Below are 22,328 nucleotides of genomic sequence, written 5' to 3' on the forward strand. Positions count from 1 at the left end.
GTACAAGCATTGTGCATGTGTGTGTGTGTGTGTGTGTGTGTGTGTGTGTGTGTGTGTGTGTGTGTGTGTGTGTGTGTGTGTGTGTGTGTGTGTTTGCGCGTGTGTGAGTGAGTGAGGGGCAGAGGGTGTGGAGTTGGGTGTTTGTGGTATGTATGTATGAAGGTGGGGGGACTTAGGACTGTTTAACCATGCACCCTGAAGTTAAATGAAGCTCTATTTTCCATCTCCTTTAATCTAATTCAATTCATGTACATAAATCCAGTTTATTTATTGAACCAATGATTACTATCGGAATATAGAGCTATTTAACACCTATTTTAACCTAAACATAACACTTACTGCACCTCTAACTACAGCATGTCTGAATGAAGAAAACAAACAAATAACATTGGCATCTGCATCGATCTACAGTTCTCTTTTATGATATCAACACTAAAGAGGATTTTGGAAGTAAAACATCGGGCAATGAGAATACAAGATGTCATGGTATACTAGTGTTTCTCATTTGATGTATTGATTGATTGATTGATTGATTGAAAATTGTATTAGGCAAAAGAATGTAAAACAGCACAGTTACATTTATAATACTTTTGTCTAAAAGGTCCGACCAAAAAAGTCCTTGCGGACTTGTTTCCGTTGGGGTCCTTGAATTAATTTCATAGACATATAGATGGGTTTCCGCGCGACGTCATCACAGAGCAGAGTGCGCAATCTGCGCATGCGCGGGGGAGAACGAACCGGAAGCGCCATTCACTCTATTGTTATTTTCGGGATTTAGATAGGCATAATGCTGCTATTATAGGCATAATAGGCATAATGCTGCTATTATATACAAACAGATCCAACTTCCGACAAATCATTTTTATTGAGTAAAGAAGATATTACAAACTGCATCATTTAATCTACTTTCATTAAACCTGGTGAAGACCATTTATTTTCTGAATGTACAATGGCCAGAGCTGCTGCGGGTAATAGCGCCCTCTACAGGCTCATCCCGCCACTGCGCGCGCATCATCCTCTCATGTTTACAAACAGGAAACCCATCTATATAGTAGCAACCAAACAGTTCAAATCAACATAAGAAACAGAGAAAAAAATACCACTATTGAATAGTATTTCATTTTGCATAATTTTCCCTATTGGTTCTTTATTGATCAAGCTTAATTTGTATCACTGCTACATAATACTGTAGCATGAAGCCAAAAGGACACTTTGAAACATATAGACCTTCTGATTACAAGATTCTCTCTACCACTAAACTACGGCTGCACCCATATTTTAAAGTGTACTTATAAAAGGACAATGTCACCCAACTTCATGTAATCGGTCCTCACTAATTCTCATGATAACATAGTAAAAGATTATTCTACTCATTATTCTACCCATTTATGTGTCTCAGAGGAGGGCTGTGGACTACCAGTGACATCATCGTTAGGCAGCTTTATTTTTTTATTTTGTATTATTAACGTGAGAACAATGGCTTCCATTATAGCATTCTAACTTTCCAGGAATAGAAAGCCTGCAGTTGCTATTAGCTTGGATCATCGATGACTACCAGTGACATGATGTGATAATTTTGTGACATTTCTGATGTGTGCCTCCATGTTCAAATCAGAGTCAAAAATGACACCCAGGTTTTTGACTTGATCCTTGGATTGTAAGTGAGCCGACAATTTCTCCCTCTGGACCTTTGCCCCAAAACCAGATTGAAATACCTCTAGCATGTTGTTTAAAAATGTAATTAATTTGAAAACTCATTAGATTTTTCCTGTGATGCAAAATTGTTGTCACTTGGGGGAGGGGGGTTTATTAAGCTATCAATAGTGGAGAAAAGTGTCTTTGGGTTGTGCTGTTTTTTTTTATGAGGTCAGACAAATACATTTGCCTGGCCTCTCTGATGGACTTATATGTGATTTGTTGTTCTCGTAGGATTTCATTATGGACGTGTAATTTAGTCTTCTCCATCTACTTTCCGCTTTGCAGCAATTTTTTTACTGTTCAATTACAATTTCATTATTCCTCCATGGTGGTTTTTCTTTGGAGGAACCCTTTCTAAGTCTGGCAGGCACAATAAAATCAAGGGTTGACCTTAGCTTGTTATTAAAAACAGTTACCAATTCATCAACTGATGAGGGACGCATGGGGATGTGAAGATTATTAATACAGTCTATGAATTTGTCAGCCACGTCAGGGTCAAGTGCGGTTAATTTGGTTGCTTGGATACTACGGATGGAAAGCTCCTGTACACACCTGACAAAGTATGAAATGCAAATTATATTTATACTGTATAGTTCGTACATTCCTGTTTTGTCCTACACCTGAAATCAGTAACCTGTTACCATCATGGTTTGTGTGTTGAAACCAAATAATATGACAGTATATAGTATGTGCCTTTGAGCATTGCGAGCACACACACACACACACACATAACTTCACAAAGTAACCTGGTGATCACAAAGTCTCAATTTGAACAGTCCGGCCCACAACCTAAAATGAGTGACACCCCTGCCGGCGATAAAACTGAAAACTGAAAATCACTGACTGATGAAGTTACGTCACTGGTCGGCCGGTTGAGTGTCATTACTTCCTGTATCCGTCATTTCATATAACGTTCGTAAAAGCCCTCCAATGGTTCATACACGGTGGGTGCAGCATATAGTAGGTTTTTGATACCTAAATTTAACCACTTAAACCCCATATGGTTGAGCGGAGTCCCTCAGGGCTCTATGCTAGTGTATTTTCTGTTTTCTGTTATTTGGGGGAAAGCTTTCGCTGAAAATAGCTTGTGAGCTTGCCGATCTGCTATTTTCAGCGAAAGCTTTCCCCACAATATGGATGCTGGGGTTTAATAGTTAACCTTGGCAGGACAATCACAACGCGTCTTCTCATAACAGTGTTGGGATCCATAATAACAGCATGCCCAGAGGGGCCTATGGGGCCTATGGGGCTGAAAAAAACGATATAATCTAAATACAGTATAGTAGAAGGCTATGCACTGTTGAGACCCAAGTCTAATTACTTTATGGAATGACAGCATTGCTCGTATTTTTGAAGATTATTATATATATATAATATATATATATATATATATATATATATATATATATATATATATATACACACACACACACACACACAATTTAGAGAGGTGCTACCAAATGATATAGGTACAGAAGTTGATATCAAAAGAAAGAGTTGGCTGAATCACACAACCAAAAGAACAATATCAACTTGATTGCACAAGTTTCTCATCCTTGTACTTTAGTTCACTGTGTTCCAAACAGTCCTTTGAGCCTAAAGTCCATGTGTAAACATTCTCTTGCTACCGGGTTAATTAGGTCTCTGATGACAGCTGATGTTTGCCACCTTCGCATTACAGTTTCAATATTATGATGTAACACTTAAAGTGAAATGTGTCAGGGGAAAACAATCGGTTTACTCTCTAATCATTTCAGTTCATGAACAGTTTGTTCAGCCATTGTTCCCTTTAGTGTCCATGTGAGCAACTTTACTTATCTAATTAAATGTGTGACATTACTGACTGTTAGGTGTGGGGTGTAGTGGTGGGTATTGGATGTAGGGATGTGGAAAAGGGGTCAAGAAAGGGGTGCCGTCTACAAGCTTACTGCTTAAAGTGAATGGGCCCTACATGCATGGCAGCCATATCGGCAAGAAATTGGGCAGCGCATCCCTTAATTCCTTCACAGGTGTTATGATAAGGATTTAAGTTGTGTTCCATACTGGTCAAACAGAGACTGTTTCTCAATTTGAAGAACGCAAGAACGGTCTCTCGTCCTTGTTAAGACCGTACTCGTAAAGTTAAAGGAAAATTTTGGACTAAAGTTTTCTTACCTTTTCTATGACGTTATGATATCTTAGGATGAATGGTACAGTAGAAAAATTTCATAACTCCACCCCTGAGCCGCCACAGCTTAAAAGGTGCGCGGATAGGCCTTAGGTTAGATCACATATTTTAATAGCTTTTTTTTTTCTTTTTTTTTCTTTTTAGATCTGACGTTCATAGTCACAGAACACTATGCAACCAAAAAAAAAAAAAAAAAAAAAACAGAAGTCTCGCTAGACGAGATTGAAATCTCGAGATTTCAATCTCGTCTAGCGAGATTTTGGGACAGTGCTCTGTCACTATGAACGTCAGATCTCACCAAAAAAATAATAAAAAAAAGCTATTAAAAGATGTGATCTAACCTAAGGCCTATCCGCGCACCTTTTAAGCTGTGGCGGCTCAGGGGTGGAGTTATGAAATTTTTCTACTGTACCATTCATCCTAAGATATAACGTCATAGAAAAGGTAAGAAAACTTTAGTCCAAAATTCTCCTTTAACTTGGGGAGAACAGTTGTATAAGGCTCAGGAACTAAAGAGTTGTTGCAAAACCAAAACTTTACTTATCAAAAACGATGAACAAAGGTACTGTAGTGTACACCTCACAGGGGGATAAAAATACAGAAGACAAAACACAAGTCCAAAATGCCTAACAGAAGTCTTACAAACAGGTAACTTCATAGTCTCCTTTCTTAAAGGTTGAATTAGGCTAATCCTTGTGGATGACCCGTGTCGCACGTAATTTGGGGCAGCACTTCTGGGGAGGGGGAAGGGAGGCGGGGGGGTCCTTTTGTTTAAGTTTGAGTGTATTCTTTTCATTTTACCCGTTTATTTTGTGCATGTCTGTTTTTGAAAAAAAAGGAAGCAATCCATGTATGTGAACAGAAATGTATAATCCTATCCTGTGCTTCAGAATAAAAATATTTGAAACAACAGGTAACTTCACTAACTCAGTCACTTTAAGGTAGGGTAGGCCTAAGTGATACTTGTCTCCGCCAGGCCGAAGGTATGGGGAGACTATGTTTTGCACCCTATATGTCCGTCCGTCCGTCCGTGTGTGTGTCCGTCTGTGAACAGCTAATCTCCGGCGATTTCCGTGATTTCTGTTTTGCACGCACATTCCCACTAGGCCAAGGAAGAAATGCCACTTGAAATTTTTCAAATCAGCGTCATGGTGGGGCTATACAACAGGCCGATTCGTGTTTTTACCTATAACTGCACCGATCTGTGTAAAACTGTTTGCACATTCCCAAGAGGCCAAAGAAAATAGTTTGCCCTGAATTTATCACATCTGCCTTTTATAGCGCCACCAGGAGGCCGACTTATGTAAAACTTTTGTACATTTGTACATACACATTACTCCTTCAGATTTTATCCAAATTTCACGCACATCTAATGATCTAATAGTCATGTGATCAAGACGGATCAGTTTGATTTTTCATATTCCATCCTGATTGGCTAACATTGACATCTAAAGTTTGCGCAACTTTGAGGAACAAATTGAGGAACAAATGCCAACCTTTTAATATTGCCCTATAATAGCGCCACCAGGAGGATTTTTTTTCTTTATAAATTACTACAAATTTTGCCAAAACGTCGCGCAAATCGGTACACATTATCTCTATAGTCAAGTGATAAAGACGGATCCGTCCTATTTTTCATATTCCATCCTGATTGGTGAATTCCGAACATTGTTGGCCCAGAATAACCTACCTGACCTGGTGGAGACCTGTGCTCCAGGGAGCACTTTTTCTTCTTTAAATTTAAAACGAGTGGAACGAGTCTCTCAATCAAAGCCGCACAGAGAGGGGACGGAGTGAGGTCAGAGACAGAGTCACAACACATGGGCAGGAAAAGGGCATATTAAATGACAGGGAGGGGGACACACAGGGCAGGGACAGGGACCATGATCATGACAAAAAGTTTTTACAAAGTTTGTAAATGTAAATAGTACTTAATTTGTAGCCTTTATGGTTGATTCGATTTTTCATTTATTTTTGTCACATTTGCAGGGTACACTTGACTATCTCTCCTTTGACCCTTCTTAGATTGAAGTTCCCCACATACTGATCCAGGTGCACCGCCAGCTGCAAGCCTGCAGATGTCGCCAGTGGTCTGCTGCCTCCATTACCACTACCCACCAGGCACTGGAGATGGTGGGCTTGGCCAAGGAAACTTGTGCTCATGATATTTAATTACATTTTTCAAAAGACGCCAAAATGATGACAAAAAAAGAAATAATAATTTTACTGCTGTGTTTTACTGTATTTCCTTCTTTTTAAAGACTTTTCTGTGATAAACGGAGGTCTGTTTTGTACTTAATCTATTTGTTTTATTTCCAAAGTCATTATTGTTAAGATATATCTGCTTCTGGTGGTACTTTGAGGAAGGCCAGAGGTATTGTTTATCCTGAATCCTTGGCAGCAGAATGGGATTCATCTGTGATTTTTTTGTGTGACAATTTTAATAAGTTTTAAGTTTTGTGTATTAGAAGAGAAGAAAAGAAAAACAGACAATGTCCTGTTATCGTTTTCTTTTCTTCTTTCTCTTTTTTTTATGGCAGAAGAAAAAGAATTCTGATTTTGTATCTATGACTCTCTACGTTCATATAAAATAAATGAACAAATAAATAGATAAATAAAGTGCACTTGGTTAAGAGGTTACTGTGAATCATCATTTGTTAGTGTGTACTAATATTTTGATTTTGTAACAATAAAGATAATTTGACCTTGAATTAACATTCGCTATTTTCCATTATTTTGTACAATTTCCAAACATGGCAGGTCCTGGAAAAGACATTTTAACCACTTAAACCCTATTAACTTTGTTCCCCAGGGATCTAAACTTGGCCCCCTCCTTTACTTTACTTTGTTTATTTACGGGACAGTGCACATTATTGAATATTCAATACATGTATAAGAATTCAATCAATTGAACATGATCTCTTGTAAACAGATTTAGCTAGAAGCTCATTTCTATCCATAGAACCACATATAAAATCACATTAACAACATGATAAAAACAGAAAACATACAACATACAACTGCCTACAAACAACCTAAATACCTATTATAAAGTATAGTACCTAACCAATAGAATGTTGTGAGCTTGTAGATGTGCTACTTTCGCCCCCAGAATAGGGAGGGACACTATGGTGCATGCGGTTAACCCCGTTAAAACATCGGTGTCATTTTAGATTTTTTAAATATATATATATATATATATATATATATATATATATATAGCGCAACATACGTTTTTCGGAAAACTTATGTTTAAAAAAGAAGGATTTGGAACAGTGGTTCTTAAAAATAGCAGATACAAGCTCACAGCTTGAACATATGCCACAAAAAAAAAAAATCGTGAAAGAGTTAGAAATTTTTTGAATAGTTTTTAGTTTTGACACAAATCTTCTCATTTGGGGGTTCCTGGCACAAAACATTTTCAGATAGGGGGTCCACAGCCAAAACACATAAATTTGGGGGTCCTTAGCACAAGAATATTTGAGAACTACTGATTTAGAAGGCATTTGTAGAATGAGCCTCAGGTCTTAATGGGTTAATAGGATATCCGTCAGGAGGACATCCGGACAGCCTTGTTTTAAAAAAACACCATACGTCCAAATCAGTGGTTTTCAACCAGTGGTCCGGGGACCACCAGTGGTCCTTGAGAGAGTTCCAGGGGGTCCCCAGCTAAATGATAGATAGGAACCAAATGGACCCTTATGGGTCTGTAACTCTGAGAGTGTGCAAATGGAACCAAATGGACCCTAACGGGTCCATTTGGTTCCATTTGTACACTCTCAGAGTTAAATTAACATTGATTTTACAATATAAATTGGGGTCCCAGAGATAGAAATGCCATTAAATGGGGGTCTGTAGCCTAACGCATGTTAAACTGGGGGTCCTTGAAATTGAAATAGTTGAGAATCACTGCTAGAGCCGTAAAAATCGTCTCTTATTGGGGGTCCCTGGCATATCTTTTCAAAGGGGGGTCCCAGGGCTAATGTGTGTCAATTTTTCGGGGTCCTTGACGCAAAAAAGGTTGAAAACCACTGGTCTAAATGTCTTTTGGATTTTGGACATTCTCAGTCCATGCATTATAGGATTGAAAAGCGGCTGGCATATCAAGAAATACATTGATAAAACAGCATTCATCACAGCTGGTATATTTGTCATATTGAATCTACTTTGCATTATTCAAAAGCAACAGACAACAGAAAAGTTCAAAAGGGAGGCAAGGTGGGGTGTGCATGTATGAATAGCTTTCTGTCTCGTCTCCTTTGAGCCTCGGACACAAATTTTAAGAACCTCAATGTAGGAAAAGCAAATTGGAATCAGAGGAACAGAAATGGTGAGAACGAGATTAAAGAGTCCATAGATACTATTGAGTCTGGTACCAGAGCATGCCAGTTTAAAGATGAGGTAGTTTTTTTCACAATACAGTCTGTTCATAACATTACCACAGAGTGAAAAACGCAGATTAGAAATCTAACGAAAGAGGAAACCCATATCACAGCAATTAACGCCACCACCTTGATAGATGTCATCCTTGTATTATAGTGTAAAAGATAACAGATTGCAATGCATCTACATTGCATTCTGTTATCTAGGACAGCTAAGTTACAAAATTCTATAGCTATACGTATATACATACAAAACATCTGTAGGAAACATAATGACCTGGAAACAGTATGTGTGTCTGAGAGTATGTGAGCCATTAGGAATGGGAATAACCCTGTACTGCCATACGGCTCATTTACAAACACACAGCAGAGAAAAATATGCATGGGTTGGTGTAAGCTTCTATTCACACAAATAACCACAATTGGTAATGTGTTGGCAAATATTATGCTAATGTGAAACAGTGCAACAATCAAGAAACACAAGTATTTCAAAGGACCACAGTCAAGTACCAAGTAGGAAAACTGTGTAGAATTTATCATGATTTACCATGACATACTGTACTATGTACTATGTGTTTATCATCGTGAAATTGTTTGAGAGTTTTGTATAATTCTATAAATATTAGATCAATCTTTAAAGCAGCATATTGATAAAACTACTGTATATTCATAAACTAAAGAAAACTGTTTCTGGATGTTTGAACGTGTAGCAACGGCATCAATCAACGACCAAAGTTGTTCAGCCTGTATACAGTCCACATGATTATCAACAGAACTAACACATCAGACAAGTCAGCATAACTTACCATTCCCTCTTCTAAACCCCCAGACTTAAACATGTCAATGTTAAGCTTTGAAGTGACAGAAAGTTCAATTTTTTAAATTTTCATGACACATTTATAATGGTCTCATGCCAAACATGTCAAAATCCTATACTGTAGGTGCCGTTTACAGGGGGAGGCATTGTTATATGGAACAGAATAAAACTTGACCTTTGTTTTTGAACTATATTTCAAACGTAAGAGTTGTCAAAAAAAAACTTTGAATATCCAGGACATTCTCCTTTAAGTGCTTTTGCTTTCATTGCTTTTTGTGAGTGGTTTCCTACTCCATCTGTCACATCACCTGCTCTCACCTAAACTCCACTGACTGACTTCTGACAGCGGAGAGTTGACATTATTATTTCCTTAATAAACAGAAATAAATGAATAATAAATAGGAAATAAGAGAGTTCTGTTGACAGGTGTTCATAAAAGGAACATATATTTTCTACTGTATATGGGGGGATGTGGTTATAGCCTTTCCAATACCTACTGTATCACTACCAACACCTATTAACACTGCCAATACTTAACACTACCAACAACAGTGTTAACACTGGGGTGCAGCTGTCAGGACTCAAGGAAGCTGTGGGGTCAAATCGAGTTTGTAGGACAGATGGTGCAGCTGTTCGCATTTGTGGCGCCCCCTAGGAGCAGAAGTGAAAGCAGTTTTGGGGGTCCCTCAACATCCAATCATTTGGTTATGATTGGATGTTGCATTCATGATATATGGCTTTTATTTTATTTAAAAAAATAAATGCGTGATGGCAGTTACAGGCTAACAGTGTAGAGTATCATTGTCACACGACTCATTGAGCATCAGCCTGAGTGCTGATGAAAAAAACAAACAGTGGTGGCCCTTCCTAGGCCTAGTGAGAGAGTGTGTGCAAACTGCAAAGTTCAGTCCAGCGATGCCCGAGATTAGCTGCTCACAGGCAGACCAGCCTGATCTCCAGAGAATACCGTAACATTGCACGGAACAGTGCACTTCATTCCGTGGATAGTCGCCTCGGAACTCCCAAATTGCGTGCATATGTACGGCGAGTCCCACGGTGGGCGTAACCAGTCGCAACACGGAAAAACCCGGAAGCAGAGCAGTCCGCACAATAAAATTTACGATTCTGTGCCTATCGGTACATAACTCAAACGGCGCTGAGTAGGCACAGGCGAATGTCACACCGTTCAGGACGGCAACTCGGTCGCCTTAGCTCCCTCGGTGGTCCTTCACGGGGTGACAATTCGCCTGTGACTGCGCGCCTCCGAAATGGTTTTGTCACAAAAGCAGCGCCGTACCATATGCACGCAATTCGGGAGTTCCGAGGCGGCTATCCACGGAATGAAGTGCACTCGTTCCGTGCAATGTTACGGTAATCTCTGGAGATCGGGTTGGGCAGACACACAGTTTAGTCCATGAGCCAGAGCCCCAAAATTGAGCCATGATTATCAAATGGGTGGGCAAATCCAGGTTTGATTTTTTGACTAGCTGTGCATTTACAGTTTGGCATGATAACCACTGCAGACAGCTTAGTGATAGTTATCATGCGTTGAATATGTGGACCCTTATATTGTCACATGCAAATTGTATGAACAACTCTTGAACCTTATTTTGTGTAGAGACCTATGAACCCACTTTCCTGCATAATTCAATGGGGAATTGATTGGAATGGCTATTTTACTTCTTCAAAACTTCCATATATGCTTAAATGGCCTTTTAATGCAAGATTTCGCACACAAATATAATAATTTTAAAATAAGGCTAGTAAATATCCCCATTTTGAAAGTGTGTGCTGAGAACCAACATGTTCCTAATGGCTATAGAAAACTGCTGTGGTTGTAACTCTAGAGATACAGTCAGAAACACTATTATGTTAATGTGATAACATGAGCCAGGGCCCTAAACTTGAGCCATGGTTATCAAATGGGTGGGCAAAGCTAGGTGTGATTTTTTTTTAAAACTTGCTGTACAACATATCTACTTCAAAGTTTGGCATGATAACCATTGCAGACTAGTAGCTTTGTGGTAGTTATCGTGCCATGAATATGTGGACCCCTAAATTATCACACACAAATTGTAACAACAAATATATGATCAACTTTTGAGCCATTATTGTGTAGAGACCTATGAGCACACTTTTCCGCACAATTCAAGTACAGTATGGGGAATTGATTGGAAAGGTTATTTTACGTATTCAATACTTCCATGTATGCTTAAGTGGCTTTTTAATGCAAGATGTTGCACACAAATCAAATAATTAGAAAATAAGTCTTGCAAATATCCCCAATTTGAAAGTATGTGCTGAGAACCAACATGTTCCTAATGTCTATAGAAAAAAGAGGACCCGATTATCACAGAGGCAGACTTGGCTGACTCAGAAATAGAGGACTGAATTTGCTGTGCCTGGCCCCTGATGTGTCCCAGAACCCCTGAACCTTGAACCCTGAATCCCTGCCATATCCCTCCCTTGGCCTTGTCATACACTCCTCCTTTGTATCGGTCTCTATATTGTTTTGAAAAGTACAACTGAAATGTTCACCAATACAACAGCCTCCGTCTGCCTTCTGGGTCCCCACTTTCCATATACATTTCCACATAACTAACTCATCTTACTTGATAAACTGATCACTTGGTCCTTCAAACTTTCTGTGTCATATAAAACAAACTCATTAGTTAATTTTGACTTGGTGTATAAAAAGGTAAAACAAACAAAAAAAACTACTAGAATTTGGCCGCCAAAACGTGTTTTTGTTTATGCCTGCTCACAGTATTTTCGTATTTATGCAGTGATACATAGATATTGAATATTCCCTCATTAAAAACATTTGACTCTAACATCTTAAAAAAATGAAATAAGAATGTTGACTCTGGCTTTGTCCAATGTTCCAATGTTGATTCTGGAAATGTATGCAAATTCGGGCATATTTTCCTATATAATGCTCAATTTGCATATTTAAATATACAATTTCAGAAAACTTGTAATACAATAAATCATTGTCTTCATGTAAGTAATCAACTGGGGAAGTTTCATAATGATAACTATTTCTTTCATTCTATTCACCTATCATGTAAAATGTGTGATAAATATGAAAAAGCTGCTCCTGTGGAAAGGTTATCATATATTCATTTACTTATTGACCCTATAAACAATTTAATAAAGGTATGGTTTTGCCCACTCATTTTATAATGAAATCTTGTCTCATGGACTAGATGGACGGATGGACAGGGGAGAAAACATAATCCCAGCCCCCGGCCGTTCTGGCCTGGTGGATTTAACAACAGCATGATGATTGCGTCAATGAATGCATCGGAGCCTGGGGGATTGTGCTCTCAGTTTATAAAGGTATAAAACCATTCATGAGTGTGGCTTCTTCAGAGGAAGGAGAGGAACTCACAGTCGAGGACTGGTGTTCCTATTAACCACCCCACAAAAGACAATTTAATATTGTGACTAGGAATTCTACAATGGATTTATACAACTCTTCTCTTGGGAAAAACATCACTTTTATTCGTCCTACATATTTCATACTTGGTGACTTTACTGGCATTCCCTATGTGAAGTATTACTATGTCTTCTTGATTTTTGTTTACATAGTGTCGGTGATGGGAAATTGTATAGTGATGGCTGTAATATATTTAGATCACAATCTTAAATGTCCAAAATATATTGCTGTCTTTAGCTTGGCATTGTCAGACCTGTTTAGTAGCACTACCATGGTGCCAAAGATTATTGACACTTTCCTATTTGACAACCGGCACATCTCCTACAATAATGTTTTAACGTACTACTTTTTCGCTCACATCTTTCTGGGCATGCAGTCTCTTAATCTGGGTATACTCTCCTATGACAGACTGGTGGCTATCTCATTCCCTCTGCATTACCATGCGATTGTGACCCACAGATCTATGTATGAAATTGTTGTCTCTTCATGGCTCATCGTCACTATTCTTACGCTTATACTAACTGTCTTACATACCAGACTGTCCTTTTGTCACTCGCTGGTGATAAACAGCTTCTTCGTTGATTATGGGAAATTACTGCGAATGGCCTGCACTAGCTTGTATATCAACTATATCTTTGGTCAGCTCTTACATGTTATGATACTCTGGCTTCCCCTGCTGTTCATCTTGGTTACATACAGCTGTATCGGTTATGCTCTGTCTAAAATAAGTAGCTCTCAGGATAGACTTAAAGCATTGAAAACCTGCTCATCTCACTTGTTACTAGTGGGTATTCATTACTTACCAATTGTCTGTACTTTTTCCTTACATGAACTGGTCCATCACAATGCGAGGACGACTAAATTGTCTCTGACCGCCATCCTCCCTTCCATTTTTAATCCAATCATATATGTCCTGGGGACACAAGAGCTCAAGGAGTCTTTGAAAAAGCGACTAGAATTTAAGAGACTATCCAAAATGAAAATCCACAAATGACAACCCAAGGACCTGAGGCCAATTCTACAAATGCCTTCTAAATCCTTCTAAAACTGTTTTCTGAAACACTTATGTCGCTATATCAGTGGTGCTCAAACTTTTTCATGTCAAGGACCCCCAAATGTATATGTATTTGGCAGCCGACCCCCATCTCAAAATATTTTGTTCCAGGAACCCCCCAGAACGAAAGATTTTAGTTTAAAAAGTTCTCTTTAAAAAATCTATACATTCAAAGATTTGCACAAAATGTTCATGTTTTTTCAAAAATAGCAGATCTACAAGCTTGCAGCGCGACACGAAGTGATGCGATGTGAGCTTGTATATCTGCTATTTTTTAATATCCAACCAATGTGCTGTATTTATATAGCTAAAATCTAAAATGTCACATGCTTTCCCAGACTTAAACAATAAGACCATGTTTTGTTTTTTAATCGATTATTTGCTTTGCTTTGAAATCTATATCCTGAGACTGGAAGATTTTTTGTTTTTTGTTTTGGGGTTCTTTAGCAGTAGATCTTTTCTTAGTACTGTACAAGTTTTGTTTATTATTCAATTCATAAATATACATGTATTTTTCTAATCAATTATCATAGCAGTGATGTAGACTTAGCCTTGTGTTTTTGTCTAATTAGTGATGTATTGTGTTGTTATTATTTGTTATTGTAAGCTATCACACATTATGTAATGAATAATTCACTTGATATATTGCATGTTTCTTCATTCTGTCTAAGCAGGTTGTCTGAGCCTACACTTGGTGCAATTCATTGGAAGAGAAATGTAAATACTAGCCTGAAATCTATATACATATGTTGCTTGGGCTATTTTGAGATGGTATTGATTTATTTTATTTTATTTGGTGACATAAAAAGAGCACAGAGCACTTTCCGACATACAGTCAATGCATCACTGAGGTAGCCTCGCGTGGCCAGACAATATCACACGACACACTGCGTGGATATGGGCTAAAGTGCGATGCGATTTTGCAAAGGCAGATTCGGCTGGAACCAGGCTATCACTGAGGATGAAAACACAAGAAAGCCTGAGGGCTTATTTCCATTGCGGTCCTCAACAAAAAACAACATGACGAAAGACATCACAACAACAATACATATACAACACTATAACTATACACACTACATGCCATCAGAATTATATTTTTTGCAATCTATGCATTTTTTAAAACATCTACCCTGTAGGTGCATTATGCATACAACCCATTTCAAATAAAGCGCATATGTACCTCCTCAATATACAATAAGGTTCACAGTTTATCACATAAAGTGCTATACCAAATGTACTATTAAAGTGCATAAAAGGCATACATTAACCATTTGAAACCATTTAGGTGACTAGCAGCAGCAGGGCAAGGGGAATGTGTGTAAAGTGACCAAGAGAAAGAAAAAATACAAAATAACTGGTTGTATTTGACTGTGGTTGTAAATGACGAGATTTGCCGGTTCTCGGAAATCGGGCTCATATGAGACACACACAGAAAGTTTGAGACTGGACGTCAGACACTGTCCGAGTTGTGAGGGACACATTTTGTGTGACGTACAGACAGACACACAGAGACAGAGTTTCTGGGAATTACATTATATACAGTAGATAGTATAGATAGATACAAAATACTTTAAAGATGTACCTCTCAAGATAGATTTAAAGCCATGAAAACCTGCACATCTGACTTGTTATTAGTAGGTACTCATTACTTACCCGTTGTCTGTACTTTTTCCTTCGATGAACTGGTCCATCACAATGTGAGGATGATTAATTTGTCTCTGACCGTCATCCTCCCTTCCATGTTTAATCCAATCATATACAGTATGTCCTGCAGACACAAGAGGTCAAGAGTCTGTGAAAAAGCTACTGAAATGTAAGTGACTATCCAAAATCACACTAATGACTTAAATAACAATAAGAACATGTTTTGATATCATTATGGTTGTATTGCAATGCTGACATGACATGATGATTAACATAAGCAGATTACCTATATAAAAAAGAAGTTGTGTGTGACTGCATTTATTAATATATTATATGCTTTGCTTTGAAATCTATATCCTGAGACTGGAAGAATTGTTATTGTTTTGGGGTTCTTTAGCACCAGATCTTTTTTGCATACTGTTCTTTGTACTGTACAAGTTAACCAATGTTTATTATTTAGTTCACAAATAAAAAAAACTATAACATTTATCATAGCAGTGATGTAGACGTTTTGTCTTATTATTATTGTATTGAGTTACTATTTACATTATTATTAAAACTGCACGGTTTTGTACTGTACTGCTATTTTCAGCTAAAGCTTTCCCTACAATATGGATACTGGGGTTTAATAGTTAACCTTGGCAGGACAATCACAGCGTGTCTTCCCATAACAGTGATGGGATCCATAATAACAACATGCCCAGAAGGGCCTATGGGGCTGAAGAAAAATAATATATAATCTATAGTAGAAGGCTATGCACTGTTGAGACTCAAGCCTATTACTTTATGGAATGACAGCATCGCTCGTATTTTTGAGGAATATAAAAAAAAATACACACATATATCTATCTATCTATCTATCTATCCATGTGGACCCCATATACATATACATATACATATACATATACATATACATATACATATACATATACATATACATATACATTAGGGATGTGAGTCGATTTTCGACTCATGCTCGTCTCAACTAAAAAAAATAGAAATCAATTTTTTTTTATCATATTTTATATATATATATTTTTTTTGTAATGGCTTGTTCAAAAACATTAATATAAACGTTAGTGTTTTCCAAAATAGCCAGTTCAAAATGTAAAAAAATATCAAATATTTTCCAAATGAGAGAGGTCTGTCGGTCTGTGTTTGTCCGGTCTGCATGGTCATGTGCGCGTTGGCTAGTCCTGCTTGTGCATGCTTGAGACCGCTTGGAAATGGCATCATAAGAGTGAGGTGCGGGATAAAACAGTGCTATGCAAAATGTGCAACACAAAGTATGTGTATCACTCGTCGTCAACATCAGTGATGTCAAATCACATTAAAGCGAGACACCCGGTCCCAAGCCCCTTCACCCAAGCAAAACAGAATGGCAGACTTCACCGTGAAGCCCCGCCATTGTGATGACCGGCGGGCAGAGAAGATCACTGATTTGACAGCCAAGATGATAGCCTAAGATATTATGCCTACTATTTAGTCTAGGACCTGGCTAAGATATGTATGCACTTCATTTAGGAGAGAATATCTCAACTGTTCTTGGCTAATATGACCCCAGGGAACAACTTAGGAACTGTGACTAATTCTCTATCCGGGACGAAATACCCGAAAATGACCACGCCCTTTTTTAAATGACCATAACCGGTGCACTACTTCCAACATGGCTCTATCTGCTAAACCGTTGGAGCTACAGATTTACTGAGGTGCTCAAAATGTTCAGAATACTTGTAAAGTGTAATATTTCTAATTTGATATTTGACAGAACAGCTAAAAGAAACCGCAAAAAAAATCCAGTCCAGGGCCATAGGGATATTTTTGCGCAAATCAATCTAAGAGCACCACATTTGTCCCAGATTTAACCCAGGGCATGCTCTAATAATTTAGCAAGGGCACCCGAGCCAGCGACCTTCAGGGTCATCATAGTGGCCAAATCCAATATGGCCTCCACCTGACAACATTTTTGGCTATAACGTTTGAACCACATTTTGAGCTATGAATGGGTGTCTAAATCATGTTTTTTGACAATTAGAAACATGTTTGAATGCTTATCTTTATGATTTAATCCATCTAGAGGACACTAATTTGATAATCACAAATATGGCCACTATGTTATGAAACAACCAATCTATCTTACGATGTAATTGTATTGAAACAAGAATGATTTAACAGTAGAACGAAGTGCATACATATCTTGCATACATATCTTAGCCAGGTCCTAGACTAATTAGCGTTGTTGAGGGGAAAGGCTTCCGTGAGCTTATGACATTTCCAGAATACACCGTGCCCTGTCGCCAAACAATGACAGCGCCACGAGGGAGAGAACATACGCTGAGGTAACCGGAACGATCGCCCCAAAACACACTCGCCCCCATTTTTTACTGAGGTTACGTGTAGGAGTACCTGGTGGTGACCGTTCCCAGGTCGCCGGATTTGATCCGGGTGACCGTGTTTTAGGGCGAGCAGCTTGCTGAGGTTACCAAACGCTCTAAGATGTTATAAATGTTTGTATGAGGCCATATAGCTACATATTGTTGAACGTGTTGTGTTGTTACTATTATTATTTGGCATCGGGATGGAGAGCTCAGTCTGACATTAGTCTATTTTGTCAAACATAGGCCTCATTAGTTAGGCTGCTATAGCCTACGGATTAAACAAGTGTTCTGTGTTTAATAAACACATGTTTACAAAATGAAGTCTAATTTTTATTATCATTAGGACTTTGATACAAATTCTAAACATGATTGGTGCAGCTGTAGAAGTTGTGGCGCTTAAAGGAAAGCTCAATTTGTCTCTCCACTTAACTCATTCACTGCCACAATTATTGCTGGCCGCGTTTGCCCACTGCCAGAGATTTTTCATTGAAAAAAAAAAAGTACTCAGGAGCCGAGATACAGAATTTTTAAGTTTTAAGTTAACAAGGAAGTGGATGGGAGTGTAGATCTTTAAACAATCATATCTCCTTGGTCTTTGGGTCAAATTTGAAAAAAAAACTAAAAAAAACTAAAAAACGGTAAACGGGACAAATTACGTTTTTTTACGTCAGTGGCAGTGACTGCTGCGCAACAAAATAAATAAATAAATTAAAGAAAAATCGATCGACACATCGGTTATTGCCCTCGACACGTCAAAATATGAGTCGTTTCACATCCCTAATATATATATATATATATATATATATATATATATATATATATATATATACATACAAACACACAATTTAGAGAGGTGCTACACCAGACGTTAATATTAAAACAAAGAGTTGGCTGAATCACACAACCAAAAGAACAAGAAACAATATTAACTTGATTGCACAAGTTTCTCATCCTTGTACTTTAGTTCACTGTGTTCCAAACCAGTCCTTTGAGCCTTAAGTCCATGTGTAAACATTCTCTTGCTACCGGGTTAATAATTAGGTCTCTGATGACAGCTGATGTTTGTCACCTTTGCATTACAGTTTCAACATTATGATGTAACACTTAAAGTGAAAAGTGTCATGCGGGCAGGGGAAAACAATCGGTTTACTTTCTAATCATTTCAGTTTATGAACAGTTTGTTCAGTTTTACGAGTTCAGCCATTGTTCCCTTCAGTGTCCATGTGAGCAACTTTACTTATCTAATTAAATGTGTGACATTACTGTTAGGTGTGGGGTGTAGTGGTGGGTATTGGATGTAGGGATGTGGGGGTGGTGGAGGGTATTGGATTTGTGGATGTGAGGGGTGGCCGGGTATTGGATGCAGGGAAGTTATTGTATTATATGATCAATATCAAGGAGGAAGGCCATCACAAACATAACTGTGCTGTTGCTTTGGATCCTTGGTGTCGCTGGACAGCAGTGGAACCTCAGAGTTGCGGGACATTAGTGGAGCCTCAGGATCGCTGGGTAGGAGCGGAGCCTCGCTGTCTCTGGTAGGAGTGGGGTCACTGGTAGGGTTAGGGTCTCTGCGTCGCTGGTAGGAACAGGGTCTCTGTGTCGCTGGACAACATTTGGACGACATGTTTAGGAAAAGTCAAGAAAGGGGTGCCGTCTACAAGCTTACTTCTTAAAGTGAATGGGCCCTATATGCACAGCAGCCATATCGGCAAGAAATTGGGCAGCGCTTCCCTTACTTCCTTCACAGGTGTTATGATAAGGATTTAAGTTGTGTTCCATTCTGGTCAAACTGAGACATTTTCTCAATTTGAAGAACGCAAGAACGGTCTCTCGTCTTTGTTAAGACCGTACTCGTCAAGTTAACTTGGGGATAACAGTTGTATAAGGCTCAGGAAACACTCAGGAACTAAAGAGTCATTGCAAAACCAAAACTTTACTTAATAAAAACGATGAACAAAGGTACACCTCACAGAGGGATAAAAATACAGAAGACAAAACACAAGTTCAAACTATCCTAACAGAAGTCTTACAAACAGGTAACTTCACTAACTGAGTCACTTAAAGGTAGAGTAAGTGATATTTTATATTTAAGACAAGTGGAACGAGTCTCTCAATCATTTGAGTTGTTAATTTCATTTGATCATTTGGTTATTTCATTTGATCTATTTAGGAACCATTCTTATGAATTCACGAATACAGCAATCATTACATACTCTAATACATATGTTGCCTGTCAGTAAGGATATTCTTCTGTTGACACATGAAAAACAATTAAAGTGCATAGCGGTGGCTATACACACAGGTACTTTGCTAACCACAATGAAGGATCAGATTGCAGTTTACACATGGGATTTACACATATGTCATACAGCATATCTATTCAAACACATAATATCTTGTCAAAACAGCTAATGATTTGATTATCTCACAATAGTATTATAACAAAGAAGAATAACATTCTCTTCTCTTTTATATGCCCATATTACTGGTGATAGATGGTACTTTTGCATATACATTAATATCTTGGTTCACACATTATGGTACCCCGTCAGTCCAATGGCCAGGCCAGCCATTAAGTCTATTAGTTTATATATTTTTATTTTATTTTTAATTATTGTTACTTAACTACTGTTTTTGTCTATTACCAGCCATTAAGTCTATTAGTTTATATATTTTTATTCTATTTTTAATTATTGTTACTTAACTACTGTTTTTGTCTGTCTGTCTGTCTGTCTAATAAATCCATCATTTCCAGAAGTTGGGGTATCACCTGATGGTCTCATTCACTGCACTTCACTACCTCTAAAACCCCATCCTGCAGGCCTGAGCAGATGACAGTAACTTTTTTCTCCAGCTAACTGAAGTTAAATGTCTGTTTAATACTGCCCACTTTACTTTTACCTGCTGTATTTAAACAGCATTGGAACTGGGCTCTTTACACCAATAAAGAGATTAAAAATTTGATACATTTTCCATCATTAATTTGGGTAATACGTGGTATGTAAGTAACATAATGGCATATGGTTTTATAGTATACTCCACTTCTACTGATAGTAATGGCAATGTCATTGCCATAGCACTGACCAAGAATGCAACAGGACAGGGACATTTTGCACCTGAATTGTGAATTGTGCTTGCTGTCTAACCCAGTGGTTCTCAAAGTGGGGTCGGGGGTCCCCAGCAAAATGTGTTTATAGCATGAAAATCTGTTTAATCACTTTAAAACCTATATAGGCTGGCCTACCTCTGCTATTCTTAAAGGTTTTTGAAAAATGTGGAATATTTTTAAAACACATTTTATCAACACACTTGTATTGGGGTCCACAATATTTTCTGATGGGGGTCCATGGCTAAATACATACTAACTCGGGGGTCGACATGAAAAAGTTTACTGCTTACTTGAAGCTGATCCATTGCAGAAGGCCCAATCTTTGGACCTGTGCACTGCAGTCAGGCTCGGTCCCAGAGACCTTGTACAATAGGCCTACTGATTCTGTTTTCCAAGACCTCTCTCTACTGTGGAAACCTCAAGGGTAGGCCTAAGACAAGTCTCGCCCTTGTCACTATACCTGCATACTGTATACTCACTGTATATATTATAATCAGTTAGAGTCTATAAGCTTGCGATACCCCCGAACCCTGTACTACGAAGCAAGTTCAATATAGTAAGGATATCTTTTTGTTTGGAATCATTATCCCTAAAACCACAATCACACAAAGTGATCAAACGACGGTAGTTATCAACTCCAAGTTTGAATGTTTTCCCCTCTGACAACCAATAAGCTGAAAAGCATTTTGGCATCTATTATTAATTGGCTTAATTACACGCTCCGTTCAGTGCAATGTATGTTTGGTGTTTGTTCTGTGCTTTTGTTTGTTATCGTAGTTGATTGGCTAGGACTGTTCACGTGGCGGAGTCAGACGTGGTGTGAGTGTGTGTGCGTGTGTGCTGTGAATGTGCGTGTGCGCGTGCGTGCGTGTGTGTATGTGTGTGATGCATAGAGTTAAGGTGTGATGCCGTTCCGCTAGCGCAAACCGCTAACCAGCTAATCATTTTGCACTACAACTATCTTCTTTTTGAAGTCACTCGCGGTTCATTCATGGGAATAAAAGGGACAAGGACTGACAGACACACAGATCTCCATATATATGGCCATATCTGTCACATTGGCAGTGTAAAGTACAATGGCATTGATTGCATAAGGAACCAGTTAGATTAGTTGATACCCCCATCTTGTGGTGAAATACCTGTATGACAATATTTTCGCCCATCCACTCTAAAAACCTTTTTAAGTCTTCAGCTCAAGGAAGCATGTCTTTGCCTGTGGGCCTCAAACAAGAACACCCCTGAATTTGTACTTCCATGTACTGTTATGTACTGTCATGTACTATTCTCATGTCTTACTAAATAAACTACATCAATCAATCAATCCCTGGGCTTGAAAGCCTACCAAGTAGGCCTACTGAGTGCATCAAATGGTGGTATCCCGCAGGGTAACCATTGAACTGGGCACTTGAGTGAATTGGGCCTGTATGTACAGTGTGTACACTGAAGGCTAACATTTACACTACAGCAGATGCACCAGATGTGTGTGTATATATACACTTGATACTGTAATGCAATAAGCATTACAGGAGAAACAGTATTGATTTATGTAATATCAATGATACCATGGTGATCCTATTGACATATCAGGTGTGCCTCCATAGTCCTTCAGTAGCCGACCCAAACTTTACTGTGAACAT

The 22,328-nt window shown here is 38.4% G+C and overlaps 1 protein-coding gene and 1 pseudogene across 2 annotated transcripts; one reads left to right on the forward strand and one right to left on the reverse strand.

Moving 5' to 3' along the window:
* Window positions 1–7,825: 7,825 nt before the first annotated feature.
* LOC308090785 (olfactory receptor 4C3D-like) lies at window positions 7,826–8,787 on the reverse strand (annotated as a pseudogene). Its single transcript has one exon. The product of its transcript is annotated as an olfactory receptor 4C3D-like (transcript).
* A 3,741-nt stretch (window positions 8,788–12,528) lies between these two features.
* On the forward strand, window positions 12,529–16,669 carry LOC308090786 (olfactory receptor 1500-like; the record flags this gene model as incomplete). Its single annotated transcript, XM_080436049.1, has 2 exons — window positions 12,529–13,144; window positions 16,560–16,669. The coding sequence occupies 2 exons, from the start codon at window positions 12,529–12,531 to the stop codon at window positions 16,667–16,669; spliced, it is 726 nt and encodes a 241-aa protein (XP_080292175.1).
* Window positions 16,670–22,328: the final 5,659 nt, after the last annotated feature.

The sequence above is a fragment of the Gymnoscopelus braueri genome, assembly GCF_963280865.1.
Source record: "Gymnoscopelus braueri genome assembly, chromosome: 8".
Taxonomy (NCBI): domain Eukaryota; kingdom Metazoa; phylum Chordata; class Actinopteri; order Myctophiformes; family Myctophidae; genus Gymnoscopelus; species Gymnoscopelus braueri.